At 37.0% G+C, this 15,993-nt stretch overlaps 1 protein-coding gene across 1 annotated transcript in view; it reads right to left on the reverse strand.

The window, feature by feature from the left end:
• The window catches only part of KIAA1109 (KIAA1109 ortholog), a 116,771-nt gene that overhangs the window by 58,750 nt on the left and 42,028 nt on the right, over nt 1-15,993 (reverse strand). The window contains exons 22-35 of the mRNA XM_014949955.1: nt 15,552-15,728; nt 13,063-13,191; nt 11,869-11,988; nt 9,475-9,752; nt 8,461-8,711; nt 7,720-7,978; nt 6,477-7,320; nt 5,544-5,614; nt 4,879-5,052; nt 4,458-4,578; nt 3,483-3,629; nt 2,989-3,116; nt 2,356-2,558; nt 169-366 (exon numbers count right to left, since the gene is read on the reverse strand). Coding sequence (XP_014805441.1) covers nt 169-366; nt 2,356-2,558; nt 2,989-3,116; nt 3,483-3,629; nt 4,458-4,578; nt 4,879-5,052; nt 5,544-5,614; nt 6,477-7,320; nt 7,720-7,978; nt 8,461-8,711; nt 9,475-9,752; nt 11,869-11,988; nt 13,063-13,191; nt 15,552-15,728 — 3,100 coding nt within the window. The remainder of the gene's footprint in view (nt 1-168; nt 367-2,355; nt 2,559-2,988; nt 3,117-3,482; nt 3,630-4,457; nt 4,579-4,878; nt 5,053-5,543; nt 5,615-6,476; nt 7,321-7,719; nt 7,979-8,460; nt 8,712-9,474; nt 9,753-11,868; nt 11,989-13,062; nt 13,192-15,551; nt 15,729-15,993) is intronic.

Genomic DNA, 15,993 nt, shown 5'->3' on the forward strand with positions numbered 1-15,993 from the left:
TGTATAATACACTATGTGATATAATTTTTTTTACTATAGATGTGTACTATTTAGTATCACCTCTATTCAGCAATTTCTAATCACATAACTGCTCAAGTAGAAGACCTAACGACAGAATTGTTAGCAGTTTCATAAAGCAAAATAATATAAAGCCTACAGAAGCCTTACCTTTTATAGTTAAATTTTCAATTCCACACTCGAACATTATCCAGCCCCACTTCTCTTGACTAGGACCAATTCGAGTTACATCTGGAACAGCTTGTGGATCCGTTTCATCTACAAAAGCAAACTCATCCAACTCTTCTAAAGTAAAAAGAACTTTTGATTTCCCAAAAGGAATAGCTGTTATTGCACAAGTTCCAATATCTGTGAAAACAAACATATTTACCACTTTGTTACAAAATGAAAAAAACTTTACATCTTCAAATAGCTCTCTGAGATTTACAGTGTTTTGGAAGTGTTGCCCCTTTAGCATTCCTCAAATGGGAGGATGCGAAGAAAGAAAGAAAAAGAAAAGAAAAATCAAAAGTACAAGCAAGAAAAAAAAAAGCCAGAAGCATAGCTTATAACGTCTAAAAACCTTACTCCTAGAATGTTACTATGCACAGGGTAATTTTTAAATTCAGAAAAACAGGACCAAGCAACGCAAAGTTGAAGCTTCAAGACATTCCCGATACTAAAGTATCTGCTGCCTTTGTCTTTTTATAGTCATGGTTCCAAACGCACGTGTACAAACAAGCTCTTCAGGTTTTTATCTGAAACTGGTAATTAGCTTGAAATTACTTTACAAAGAAAAACATTCCTAATAAATACCTAAAGTTTAATAGCAACAAACAACAGTGATACTGACAGTGCTTTTGGATAGTATGTTTTAGTAGAAACACATTTGGTGTTAACTATAGCATTCTTGACCAATATTTAGAAATGGTGTTCTAATTTTAATTCAAAGATGGCTTCCTGGGTAAAATCAAGTCTGTCTACGCCTGTGTTAGAAGGATGTAAAGCACTAAGTCTCACTGATTCCTAAGAAAATACAGATGCAGCCAGTTTTTAATTCATTATGATCTCTGCTGTCTAAGATCCAATAGGGTACTATGCCACTTTGATTTCTTTGATGTTAGGATGTAGCCTAAATATAAAACCTTTCTTCTAGTGACATTTGTGAAGGAACATTTTCAATAAATTTATACCTATTGCCTATTAACGCGCACACAGAGCTAAATGTCAAATACCCGAGGAAAAGAACGAGGCTGAGTCAATTTACATCCCTTCCAATCCTCACCCTCTGCCTCCAACTTCTAACTGCAATATAACGTATAACTCCAACTTATGAAGTATACGTGAAATGCTAAGAGCCCAAGAGAGACATTTCTCAAACCTTTTAAATAGAATATGATGCGTTTCCTTTGTTAGAATTAAAAAATTACTTGGTCTTCTTGAATGTCTGCAGCATACCTAACACAGGACACTTTGCTAAGATTCCACCCATAAATAAGTAAAATGGACATAAACATTTTAATGTTCTCTCATGACTTTTGTTTTTCCTCCACTTTCCTTTGCTCATTCATCTTTGCACAGCAGTGGGGTTTTTGTTTATTATTGTACTTGTTTCACAGACTGCTTCCTCATATCCTAAAGATTCCTATTCTTTATTGGAGGGAGTAAAACACGACACTAACAGGTACAGATTCCATCAAAATTGAATCAGCTTTAACAAAAACTGCCTCTACATTTAGTCATCTTTTCCAGGTTAGCCTTTCCAGGGTCAGGAGTTACAGCAGCTGAATTTAGTTCATAACTTCTTGAAGGAATTTCCTTAACATAAACAAGAAGGAAGACAATTGAGTAGATCTCATCTTCAGTTTTATAGTCACTACAGCTAAAAATCTACAGCTTGCCATATTGAAATTGTCAGTAAAACAGACACATTATACTTATCTTGAAATTGTTAGAAAGTAGTAAGAATGCAAATAAGCATAATTCATTCCCTGCATCAGGTGAGAAAAAATCGTAGCTGAAATGAGATCAACTGGGAGGAAGGGAATCCAGGCCTGAAGTTTCACCAGTGCATGTCAATATTTACAATACAACTCATCTGCTGCTCAAACTGCTTAGAAGTTTGTCTTGATAGTTTTCACTCTACCTACATTTAAATCTAGCACTTTAGTGGAATAACAGAAAAGTCAGAGGGACTATCCTAAACTTATTTTTAGAGTATCTGCAAAATCTCCAGGTTCAAGTGTCTTTTATCTGTGCTGATTAAAAAAACCCACAACCAAACTACAATTTCAAAGCCAACTTCAATCACTTGCTTCTATGAAAACTGCTGTTTCCACAATTTTAAGAAATGCTTACCTGTTGTATCAAGGCCTCTAAGTTGCCCATGGACTCGATGGATGTTCAATTTAGCAGCAATTTCTTTTCCTTTTTCTGCTCCAGCATTGGATCTCAGTGAGCCAGAAGACTGGGGCTGCATTTTACTAGTTTGGATGTAACGATCAAACGTGACAGAATTCCTCCCAGTTTCTGCATTGTTTGAAGTTTCCTCAACTATACCCCTTTGGATATAAGGAAGAAAAAACAATTAAGCAAATCTCAGATAAACATATTTCATTTTATTATTTTTGTTTAAATTTTTAGGTGACATTGGCACAGCAGTGTTATAAAGAGATCTTTGTAAGACAGAAGATACATATACTTTGGTAGAAAAATACTGAAAAACTTTAATTTTATACTGCATGACATATTAGCTTTAACTTTTTCTTGCTTAAGTTGCAATAATATTCTGAAAGGATTCCTCCACTTCTTAAAGAAACTGCAATTCTTAGATGTTAGTTTATCAAACACAGAAGACACATTTTCTTGCTTAACTCCATCATAACAACTTTTTCAAATACTCTCCAGAACTGTGAAAAACTGGGATCGCTCTAAGTCCTTTCACCAACTTAACCACAAAGAGCAGCAAATAGTGATATGTGTTATTCTTACCTATTCATACGAACTTGTGTAGCAATTCTATCAAAACACAAAGCTACCAACGAAACATGAGTCACTGTTTTGCCAGAAGAAACTCCTGGGGATTCATCAACAGATGCTTGTAGTAAACACAGGTTCACCTATACATAGAATTCCCCCAAAGAGTAAAGAAATTTAGAAAACTATGTTACATTAAGTATACATCACTAATTTCTAATATAATCTTATCTTATATTTCACAGTAAAATGAAAAAAAAAAAAAAATTAAACCATTGCACTTAGCAGATGTAAAAACATAAAGACATGGAATCCTTAAGAATGTTATCGCTACAGTGCACACCTGCCATAATAAAATTAAGCAGCTCCAAAGCAGTCTATGCTGTTTAAAATATTAGTTATCTAGCACAAATACATAGCTTCAATTAAGCTTTGGGAGAACTAATAGGGATGCCAAATAAGGGTAATTTGTGAGACGTGTACTAATAAGCTAAACAAAAAGTTGTTACCTTTGGTACAGTAACATTGGCCTGAAGACCTTTAATTGTCACATTATCTTGCTTAAGCGAGAGATTGGTCTGTGCTGGTCCCTGGTTTGTTGTTCCTGTAGTGGTAGTGTCTATTTTTGTTCCTCTAATATCCTGCTTTGAAGATAACTTGGAGGGAGGAAAAAAAAATAACCTTATTCTCACTGAAACTAAAGCTCCTAAGATCAGGATGGTTTATGAGCACTGAGGCAGCAAGAGATTCTGACTTCATTTAAAGCACAGTACCATGATTTCAAGACAGCAGATCTAGATCCATAAGGGTAGCAATGCCATTCTGCAATAAACTTTCTAATGACCAGATTTCAGCTGAAAGTTTGAGTTCTACATATATTAGTTATAAAGAACAACTTATTATGAAGTAAATAGTGTCCACTTTGAAGCCTAAGAAATTATAAACTATAGATATAGTCTTTAACTTGGACAGCAAGATCTCCTAATTCTGTAGAGCTACCATACAATTCTTTTCAAGCTAAATTAACTTTTTAAGGTATCAGATGAACCGCAAATAAACCCCACATGTACTCTCACAAAGTTTGAGCTTTCCTTTACCTCACAGATCTCCCTAACTATTGTAAAATAATAAATTATGTATTGTTGATATGAATATAATACCAAAGAATATCAATTATAGTAATTTCTTAGAACAGAACATATTATCTCATGCAAATTACTGTAGCTACTGACTAGACTGTCCAAATTAGAAAAACTTCACTTCCATCCTGTAAGAGAGACTTCAGGTCACTGAAAGACAGCATGTAACAGTTGATTATAATAATGCAGGTGTGATAGGCACAAGATAAAAATTAATACATATTCCAAATTAATATAGCATTTAACTATCTCAAAACACTGAATTTAATTAAAACTTTTCTACATAAAACATAGAAAACAATATTCTTTCAAATCTTTGTGCATTTTTCTTGTTCCCTTTCTTACATTTTCTGAGAAGCTTGTTTTGCTGTTCTGTACAGCATCTCGAAGAACTTTGCAGTGCAGATCATCCACGATTGCTGCTGGGTGTCGAGAGCTAGCACAATGCACCATTGCTTCTATATACCTGAGAAGAAACAAGCCCAAAACAGACCATTTAAACTTCCACACCATCAATAATATTTAATTAGCACTACAGAGAAAAAAATTAAGCACCAACAGACATAAAGGGCACTTGCGAGGTCACCACAACATTCTCTTGCCAGGAAATGCAGAATTATATTCACTAAGTACAAGGCCCTACTGTTCCAACAGTCACGTTATTCAATCCTTTTGCCTAAACCTTTGCTGAACAAAACAGCTTTGATTTTAGACAATTTTTAGCATAATCAATTAACACTGCAGTAGTAAAAGTAAAATTAATTACCTATCCAGCGCCTCTGCTACAAGAGGAGTCAGAACTACATCTACAGTTCCTTTTACTTCTACAATTGCCGTTGTCCGCGTTTGGAAGACGGGATGATCCAACGTCCATTCTTCTGTTATTGTTTCATCATCTGTATTTTCTGCAGACTTCTTTTCCAAAGGAGTATAAGGTGTACTAAAAAAAGTCAAATACATATTAATAATCTAAGTTTGTAAAAGAAATACAAAAGTGTCCTGGTATCATTTTAATTCTTAACAAAATGGATATAATGGCAGGTTTCTTCTTATTTTAGCTAACCACATAGCTTAGAAAACATACAAACATAACCTGAGGGCAAGGCCTTTCCCTAGATTCAAGTTCAGTTTTTGCAATGCAATGTATACATGCCATAAGCACCTCCCAAATTAATTTAAATTTAGTTGCAATTTGTAATCTTGCAAGTGTATGGGTGAAATCATTTAGTGCTTTCACAGAATACTTTCTTTTTGACCAAAGCCAAACACCTTGTAATAGAATACTCTGTTCTAAAATAGATCTGTACTGAAATCTACTGCTACAAATCAAATTTTGGAAGGGCTACCAAGAGCCAAAACATTGAACAAGAGGACCAGGAAAACTCTACTCTTAAAAAATACACTAATAGCGTTACGCAGTTTTCAACTTACTTAGATGTGGATCCTGTAAGCTGCATTCCTCTGTCCAGTAACGAATTAGCTGTGAGACCCTGTTTAACAATCTAAGACAGAAGTGCAAAGAAATTCATTACATTCCTTCTATATATGAAAAAAAATACCCACAGAATCTCCAAATAAAGATTCTTCTAACATTTTTTTTCTTTAAAAAGTTTCTTCATACGCAGATTCTTCAATATAGAATAGAAAAACTCCTAGGTTTATTTTTTTTAAGTTACTTGAAAGATCAGATGATGAAGTTTTTAGAGAGCTAAATAGTGACTAATAGTGACTAATTGCTTTTTTTAAAAAAATACTTCAAATACTAATTTACAAAAGGCGTGCATGAACACAAAGCTTTTGCTGCAAAAGGATAACAAATTAAATTCCATGGCTTAGACACCTATTTTCTATTACATCATTTCCATTATTTTTCATGTATTTCATTTCAGCTTCTTCCTTCAGCATGTGGGTTCATATCACATAAATCACGAGGAAAAAAAGCCCAAATATTTACCAAAATAATTTGCTAAATCTGAGTTTCAATTTTACTTTGAAATAGAGCATCTACAGCCTATCAGTATTAGGTTTACTGCTGCTGAAGTTCCATGTAACATATTTTAAACAAAACTCACATAAATTTCCTTCAGCTGCGTATCATTCAACAGGCAGCATTTTTAAGTGCAATAATGACAATTCAGAACACACATTCTATCCACAGAATTCTAACCCCATCTTTTTTTTCCCACAACCTCCCAGCCAGACAGCCCATGATCTGAAGTCCGAAATACAAGGTATTCCTTAACTAAAAGCAAAGAAGTTTCAAGTTTCTCATAGTTTTAGTTAAACAACAGGTGTACTAAGCAATTTTAACTTGTTTTGAACTCTCATTCCTTTCCCTACTCCTCCTTTCTCCATCTCCCATACCTTAAAAGTTGGGACAGAAAGTTGCTCAAAAGATGATGAACTTTCTTCACTTGTTGGGGTGTCAAGGTCTAAAGGACGATGTAATGAGGATTTTGATGTTCTTTTGTTAGTTGGATGCTTTACTGACCAGTTGATCACCTGGAATTGTGTAAGATAATTTTGGTAACATGCCATTACAGGCTGCTGGGAAGTTATTTGCTCACTTTCCACAGTCTTCTCAGATTCCATGACATACATGTTCTCAACATGTTCATCTTCGCCTCCCAGAGCTGAAACAAATGAAGCCTGTGAAGGGTGAGTCTTAATTGGCAATGTTTTAACATCTTGACTAATGTCTCCATGGATTGTGCTTGTTAAGGGTCCTTCCACGCTGTGATAAATAGACCCTCTACTATATTCAATTTTCTGAGCTTGCTTTTTTCTCTTCTTCCTCCCTGGATAGGTTCCTGGGCCTTCATCACTACTTATTGGCTCGAACTCCTCTGCTGCAGAGAAATAAGCTTCGCTATCAGCCATTGACATACTGGAATCCATTGAGCGATACTGGTGAAATGAGTTTGAGTCTGCAGATGGGGTATACGGAAAAGAACCAAAGCTCCTTCTCTGCTTTGGGGAGTCCAAGACATTCTCGTCGCTGCGGGACACGTCACTGCTGAACTGCACACCAACTGGCACAGGCTGCTTGTCCCCGTAGAAGGCCGCTGTGAGGCTCTTGGTGCTCCCGAGCCGGGTGGAGCACACCGACGCTTGCCGCTTCAGCGGAGACCTCATGGGAGACTGACCAACAGGCCTTTCCTGGTTGCCAGGGGATGCAGGACTGCCCTCTGCACCGTCAACTGCAATGCTGCAAACAAAAATGAAAAGTTCATTTCTTAATTTATTATTAATGCTTCTCTTTTTACATTATAGAAGCCATCAAATCCTTCAACAATTCTGTGACTTTCTATTAGCACAGCAATTATTCTCATGATGCTGATTATATACCAAATTCTGCCACTTGTTAGTGCACTTGTCTACATATAGGGGATGTAAAGCAAGTCCTGTTGTCTTATACACTGGATTTTCTACCCAGATCAGGTTACCCTACTAGGGAACCAGATGTGCATTCAAACTAGGAAATACACTTCAGCAGTACCACTAGAAAATAACCAAGACTTTATAAACTGTTAAATGTAAGGGGTTTTTCCTGTCATAACGTGTTTAAGAGTCAAATTATACATCTACCTGGACAGAGAGTACTAACCTTCCATGACCATCTTCCCTTTTTGCACCAGACAAGAACTCCTTCTGTCCCAAGTGATCCTCAGTAGTTGATGACGGGCTGTCCTTCTCACCTGCAAGCAAGGGGAGTGCAGCACTAGAACTACTCGTTTCCTCCGAAGATGATGAGGAGCTATGGGAGCGTAACGGCACTTGTAGGCTTAGATGTTGTGCTTTTCTTTCTATTTCTATACCCATAGATCTGCAATCCCAATCTTTTCGTTTTACACCATTTGCTTTACCTAGAATAAGAAATAGAAAAGAAAAATTGGACATCTGATAACACAACTGCAATGGTCTCTTCCCTGCCCACCAAAAAAAATTCCTTATTAAGTAAAAGCCCTACTTTTGAAATGCATAGACATATCAGCATGTTGTACTAACAAAAAGGCATAAAATCATAGCAGCAAACATCAGATATTCTTGGTAGACTGCTTTTATGTAAGTAAAACAGAAGCAAGTCAAAAAACTTTTTTACTTAGAAAGCAGTTGCACATTAATATAAAGATTCAGCATATGAAAGCTTGCTCATTACTTGCAAGCTACGGTTTGCTCTTGGAAGGGCCCATGCCACTACAAGACCTCTTGCACAAGAGTGCAACGAGTACTACTCGTTAACCAGAATCAGAAAGACTAGTCAGAAAGAATCAGAAAGACTAATAGGCAGTTAAAAATTATACTTTTGGGCAAAACAGAGTAAAATCACAGTACAATGCCTTCTCACCATCTAAAATTTTAGGAATCTCCTTAGTAATTATCCATTCTCCTGGCTGCAGTAAAGACTGCCCATAGAACATATCAGATTCTGCACTTGTACTTGAGAAAGCAGAGCTGCTTGAAGGTGTCAGTTCCTCAAGTTTGAAAAAATCAAGTCCTGTTAACGTGCCACCGAAGAATCGACAACCACCAAGACAGCCACACTTGTTCTTGCTTCTCTTATTCCTCAAATTATCATCAGGCCACAAAAACCACAATCTACACAAAGGCAGAAAAACAGGAAACAAAACAAAAACATGACGACGTCAGCCTTAGTAGATTTAAATTCAGTGAAAACAAGATTAAAAAATATCCCTCTTTTATATGTTAGCTTCTATTTCACGCAGCATAACATCAGTAAGAAAGATTTGTACCTGAAACACAGATGTCAGACATAAAATCCAGGATTAACTCCAGAAAGGAGCAAATCACAAATTTATATGCAACCATGCTCAGGCACAGATTATGTCCACTTGCCACAATACACGCTAATTGTAACAACCCTACTCTCTGTAGGGAGGCAAGCACTGCAAACACACTTCACACTGGTGGATACTGCTTATGCCAGGGAAACTGGTCTTTGGGGAGACACACAAATCACAATTACACCAGGCATTTTGTTTACTGCTGCTCATCAGCTTGCTCAGGAATCTTAGATGCCTATTTTCAGTCCAGCCTAAGAACAAAGGACAAACTCTATTCCCTCCTCTCCCTGATCTTCATTTTGGGCAATATGTAAAGGCAGAGGGAAAAGTAAGTTTTGTCAAAAAATCAACTATTTCGTATAGTCCAAGCACATTCAAACCACCAACTCCATAGCTAAGCTTTCAACATACTTTAATAAAAATTACAAGAAATTGCAATCTATGTAAGCAAAAAACACCCCAGAAGCAAAAATAAAGTTCCATCTTTAGATGAATGTATTCACTTACACCACCCCCCCTCCAAATTCTAATGCGTCTCCTTTAATTGTATCTCTTACCTCTTAGTTCGGTTATCATGTGTTTCTAAAAAATGTCTCTGCACTTCATGTTTAGAAGGATGATCAGCAGCTAAAGCGATGTCAGCAGTGATGAGCCCCAAGTTGACAGAGCCAGCTTCCAGCCAATATGCCCTCCTTAATATTGGCTGAAGACCAGTTCTGCAATTGTTCACCTGCTCGACATACTGTCTCAGTTGAAAGTCTTGAATAGCAGCACTTACACCTTCTCCAACAGACTGGTTGTGGAGGTTGCAGTTTGCAATACGGATAGCACCCATCTGACAACATAAACTCTGATTAGTCACGAGTGAAACAAAGGAAGGGTAGCCTTAGACCAGTTAACACACCACCTACTGCGTTCCAGAAAGATGTCAGCAAACTATTCTCTCCAAAAAAGACAGAGAACAAGTTTTATATGCAGGCACACACACACACGGACACGCAAAAGACGACAGGCCTAGAAACTAGTTTCAGCCAGTTTTTAAATAACAAAAATAAAATCTCTACTTCGGAGTCTCCTTTTGTAAGAGGATTAAAAAGGAAAGCTCAGCTTTGGACAGATGTTGTAAAGGATCTTCAAAAATTAAATCATTATTAAATTCTTCCCTGTCATCTAAAACCCAAGAAATCTGAACCTTTCAATATCAAATATTTATTTTATATGATATATATCTTTCTATGTCCTTAGCCTAAAACATCAATTATGTAACTTTGAATACATAGCTGTATTAACTCTACCATTAATAAATACCTCACTGAGACAACCATATTAAACACTGCAAAACTGAAGAAATTCCAGATCCTAACCTTTAATTGAGATCCACATGAACTGTGTTACAGTAGCCCTTATATGATCACACTCCATTACTTTCATTGGCGTAACACCAGTAGTTTTGTTGAACCACAGAGGAGGCTGCCCCTCTCCTACGAAAAGCCCAGCATTGGCAGGAGCCAACCCTCTCCTAAAAGGAACCAGAACTTTACCCCCACATTTCGCTGTGGAAACTGGTCACTACATAACTAACCCACCTGCCCATACAGTATCAATCCTCCCCAACACTGGTGTACCCTAATAAAAGGTGACATCGCCCTGCCACACATGCTTAGTCTTCAAGCTTCAAATAATCTGAAGACATTGAACCAAGTTTCCTGCACAGTTTGAGTCCTCTCCAAAAAGCCACCATGAAGTACCTGACATTTCAGATCAAGTTTTCAATCTTTTCACAGAGAAAAGAAGGAAAGCTGAAAAAGAACCTGGCCGTGGAAGAGCAATGCACAGGGCTCATATTAAATTATTACTTCTCATCTCTGTTACAGACTATAAAGGAGCACTGGAAAACTTATTTTATTTTTTTTTTAATTTAAAAAAACCCCACACATTCAGGATATAATTTTCTAGAGTGGTTCAGGTTATTAAACTGCCTTTAAAAATACTGCCATTCATATTTATGCCTGCAAACACAGTTAATAATTGTGATGGTGCTTTGTAATATTGGACTCAAAAGAATGTGGAGACACAAAGGCATTTATTTTACTGCCACAAGGTAGCAAGCCATTCAAATGACAAGATACAATATCATTAAAAAATGTCGAAAATAATTACAACTTTCCTTCAGTTAGATTCTTGCTCATAATGTGAACCTGTCCCCAAAACCTTACATGTTAATACTACCTTTTAAAACCAAATTTATTAATGGGCAGCACAACTCCTAGTCCAGCACAGCACTTGTCTCCTTTTCTGTTTTTACCATAACTCAATTGACTCTTAACTTATATTTTGCTACAAAATTTTGCTATATTTTGGGCAAATTATTCCAGTCTTCTCATGTATGACAGGATAATGGGAAGAATATCAGCTCTTTTCTGCACATCCTTTTTTGAGCAGAGGCTACACCATGCAATACTCTAGATTAGGTTAGGCAATGGCACTAACACCTCTCCCGTCTCTACCAAAGACAAATCCTAATTCAAACAGCTGTTTCACTTAAGATGACCACGAGTTATCAAACACTGACTTGTACACAATCCATATCAATCATTTCCAGTTGCTGAGTTGCTAACTTACAGCAAAAGTTCCTATTAATTTTCAGGTACAGACACTGAGATTTATATTGTGCAGAGTTTTCTTAATTTTTTTACACCAATCCTGCATCCACTCTAATTTTGACAGACATCCACTCCTCCTTACTATTTTCCAAGATCATTAATGGAATTAGTAAGCATGAGCCAAATTGACCTACTCCTGGCTCAGTCCAAGCCAACTTTTCATCACTTAAAGTTTCAGAAATTCTGCTTAGTCCAAGCAATAAATTCATGTAGCTATTCTACCAAAAAATATGAAGAACTCTATTGACAAAGAAGTATTTTAATTGCTGTTAAGAGAAATATTTTTACCTTTATATTGGTGGCACAGCCATGTTCTACCACATACAGGTCTGCTCCATCCATGGCTAAGCGTGTCATAGTGTACTTTAAGTCATCAGATGTTGGGCATGGCCCAGGGACACAGTTCAACTGAAGAAAAAGGGGGGGGGGGGGGGAAGAAAAAAAATATATTTGAGTGTACATTAGGAGTTTTAGTTTAATTTGTGCTTATCCTTTTATTTATGTTCTGCTTAGCAGAGGCCTAAAACTAGAGCAATAAAAAGTGACTTATTCTGCACTATCAAGATGAGTATGAGATGGGGTGTTTCTGTGCTGAGGTTCATTTTCACTAATGCACATTTAATTCTTTGGTCCAGCAACACCAGGGCACCCAGTTGGCTCTCCTTGCTTCCACTAACAAAAGGCAAATCAAGGCTTCTGATAGAGAACACCACAAAAACAGGAACCAAATAAGGAGAATGTCAAGAGATGAAATCCAGGAATCGTACTTAATGTATGGCAAGCCTCCTTCGGTCTTCAGTGACTGTGTGCACAGATTCCAAGATTCAAACATGGAAAGCAGAATCCACAATGACATGATGGTTTGTGGTTGGTTGTTTTTTTTTTAAAAGGTTCATGGAAGCTGTAAACTGTCTGCTTAAGTCTCCCACCAAAGCACTGGAACAGTTTGCCCAGGGAAGTCATGGATGCCCCATCCCTGGAAGCGTTCAAGGCCAGGCTGGATGGGGCTTTGAGCAACCTGGTCTGGTGGGAGGTGTCCCTGCCCATGGCAGGGGGGTTGGAACTCAATGATCTTTAAGGTCCCTTCCAACCCAAAGCATTCTGTGATTCTACTGTTTCATCAACAGAGGATAAGGGATGACAAAATACCATGGAAATGTGCCAGGAGCATGAGGGGAAGTATGACCTTTGTCTCTTAAGGGACACACAGTATGTCCTTTGGCTCTTAAGTGTCACTGGCATGATTTCTGTGGATATCATTTCTCAAAATAATTCATAGAGCACAAAAAGGTTGTGCATATCCACAGGAAAATCCACAGAGAACCACTTTTCTTTCTAAAACATAATTAACTATAATTTATCAAAGGGAACATCCAATCTCTCTATATACTCCATGTTCTTGATAACTTGAAGCTTGATCTCTAAACTGTTCCAAAGAACCTGTGCAAATATAGCAAGCAATTAAGACAGATGAAAGGTTACCTTAGAGTCACAAAACCGACGATCAATTCCATGCTGGCATATTACTACAGATTTTGGCCTTTCCAGTTCAAACTCCCGGCACACCACATGGAATACAAAGGTCTGCCCCCATTCCAGAAGACATGCAAGCTGTAAGCAAATAACACCACATTGTCTAATAATAAGTATGCAAAAGGAACTTTATGAATTTGACAGAGTTTAAAACATCACCAATGGTAAGGAGGTTAGCAGGAGTAAAAGCAAGCAAAAGACCCCACCATAACATTCTGGCTGCATTACCTTGTTTATAGTCAGTCTATTTCCTGTTAGTTGAGATTAATTTTTGTGTGCCACAACATGCAAGTCATTTTAGTTTTTCATGAACACTGTGACATTAAACAATTTCCTAAATTATTTCTTAAGGAAGCAGGTTTTACTATTATAGTCAAATGAGAACTTCATGGTAAAGACAGAGCTCCCCTTATTTTACCTAAAAAATACCTCAAAATACTCTATTATCATGCATAACTTAAATGTCAGGCTTCCTTGTATATAAATAACAAAGTTACATTCAAAAAGCATAGGAGGAAACGGGTGAAGCAGAACTCTGCTGAATCTCAGTAGACCTACTAATTAGCCTATTGTTGATTTAAATCTTTTATATAGTTAGCTCATTCATAAGGGAAATGATTCATGACTGTCTGTCTCTATTATGAAAGGGAAATAGATTTTCTTTGGCTAGCCAAAGGAAAGGGCATTTAAAATCAGCAGTAATTTAAATGGATTTTAATATAGCTATGACTGTCCTGCACAAAATCTCTCCTCCTCCCTTTAGTACTGTCCCTTCACAAATTCTCGCAATACATCACACTATGGCAGGAAAAAAGCCAATGACCCTGAAACAGCAAATTCAAGTTGTGCCCCATAGCAGTGCTGACAACAACAAAATAATAATAAAAAAACCCATCCTGTACGAAGCATGCAATTGAGAATGGCTTTGTAGGGGAGGAAAATCCCTAAATTGCATCGAGCATTTAAAAACGTTCTCTAACCTTAGAATATTTTGAATCAACTAGGTTTAATTTTGAAGCATAGAGCAGGAGTAAATACTATAGCTTATGTAAATCAGTGGTAGCATTTTGGGAAATACCACCACAAAAGTCTGTATACATTTTCATGCTACGTATCTGGAGTCTATCCTTTAGCTTTACTAAAATTGCTTGTATGCCTTATTTTATTTACTGCAGAAGTCTCCTAATGAAATACATGTTTAGTCCTAGAAAACAATGACAATTTTTAAAGAACAAGAGGATGTAGAAGTGTCTTAAAAAGATTTAAAAATAAGTAAATAAGCCAAAAAGGAACTACGAAATAGAATTATGTGCTTTTCTCATGTCTCTGAATACACTGACAAAGCAACCTTTTTTAAATGTCTGGCAGTGCACACCAGAAATAAATCCGTGATCTGCCTACTGTATACTTAGAGCCATTATTGTAACTGGAAAAATAAAAGTAACCTAAATGGCAAAACTAAAAGGAGTTAGTGCTAAGACTGACCTAGGAAAATCCAACACTGTGAAAGAAACTATGTTCCAGTGGGACCAAGCATGAGAAGTTACGCAGCGAGCAGCATGACTGAGCTACCAGCTACTCTTCCATTGAGGCCTGCCCATACTACACTCCCACAAATTATCTCATTTGTCTCCTGCTTTAAAATGTGACTTTGTGCATAGCTTTCTACAGAAAGCCAGGACTTTATCTGCACTAAACTCTTGCCAGATGGTCAACATGATATCCTTATTGCTGGCAGCATCCCTTCATGCAAATGCCAACATATCTCCAAGAACCTTACATCCGAGGGATATTAAATTGCCTTTTAGATTCCAATCACAACTGGATACCTCATTTGTCCTTTCCAGAATGTTAATCAGAAGGGGTAATGAATCTACATCTCCAGAATTCAGCAACATAAAATAAAAGTAACCTCAGAGGAATTACAGACAAGTTAACTAAGTCATCTCATACTTAAACGTTTTTAATAGATTTTCCTTTCTCCACTTCGTCACACTACAAAATGTCCCAAAACACCTCCTCTGTTTACAGAGAAGTATTATTTACTCTGTGATTAAATCACTTAGAGTGTATGTAGACACTGCAGTTGCCTTACTAATCAGTATTAAAGTACATCAATAGACATAGATGTAACATACAAGTGTTTACATAGAGTGACAACAATATTCACTACTGATTTGTCTGTGCTGTTACCATCATCCCTTCAAAGTCTCATGTAACACTAGCCACACTTACACCTAGATTTAAGATGAATATTAGATTCAGCAGATTTGGCATCCATTTATAGAAATGGTTAGATGTTCAGACTATAAAGATATTTAAGGCACCAAAGCATCCAAATTCAGCTGAGATCATGTGCTTTGCGAAATCCGTGCTACGCCAGTTTTACAAGAAAGAAGAAAGGGAATACTTCAAAGTGAATAGTTTCTAGATGGTACCTGTGGTGCCGTAACTTTGGCTGTAAGACTTCCAGCTTGTACATCTATCAGCCAGGCATATTCTAATGTATCACTTCCAAGAGGCAGACCTTCTGCTGAAAACATTGCGTGAGCGCGCAACTGCAGACCTGACAGGCTGATGTGACCCTCTCGAAGAACTTCATCCACTGCAGGTCGCTGGTAAGGACAAGTTAAAAGGTAATATTTGCAAAGAATAAATCAATATAAAGTGCAAAAACTGTGTAGCCAGAGTTACTTTGTATGCATTCATCTTCACCTCTTCAATCCCACTGATTTTGTACAGCAGTAAAATCCTGAGACTTCTCTGCATCACCCACACAACACATACATGCAAATCTTATGAAGAGAGAGGGAAGTTTATCTAACCCATTTATTTTAATTTTTAGCAACGCTCATAAACAACCTTCCCTTGGTGAGCTCC

Source organism: Calidris pugnax, unplaced genomic scaffold (genome assembly GCF_001431845.1).
Source record: "Calidris pugnax isolate Ruff unplaced genomic scaffold, ASM143184v1 scaffold42, whole genome shotgun sequence".
NCBI lineage: Eukaryota > Metazoa > Chordata > Aves > Charadriiformes > Scolopacidae > Calidris > Calidris pugnax.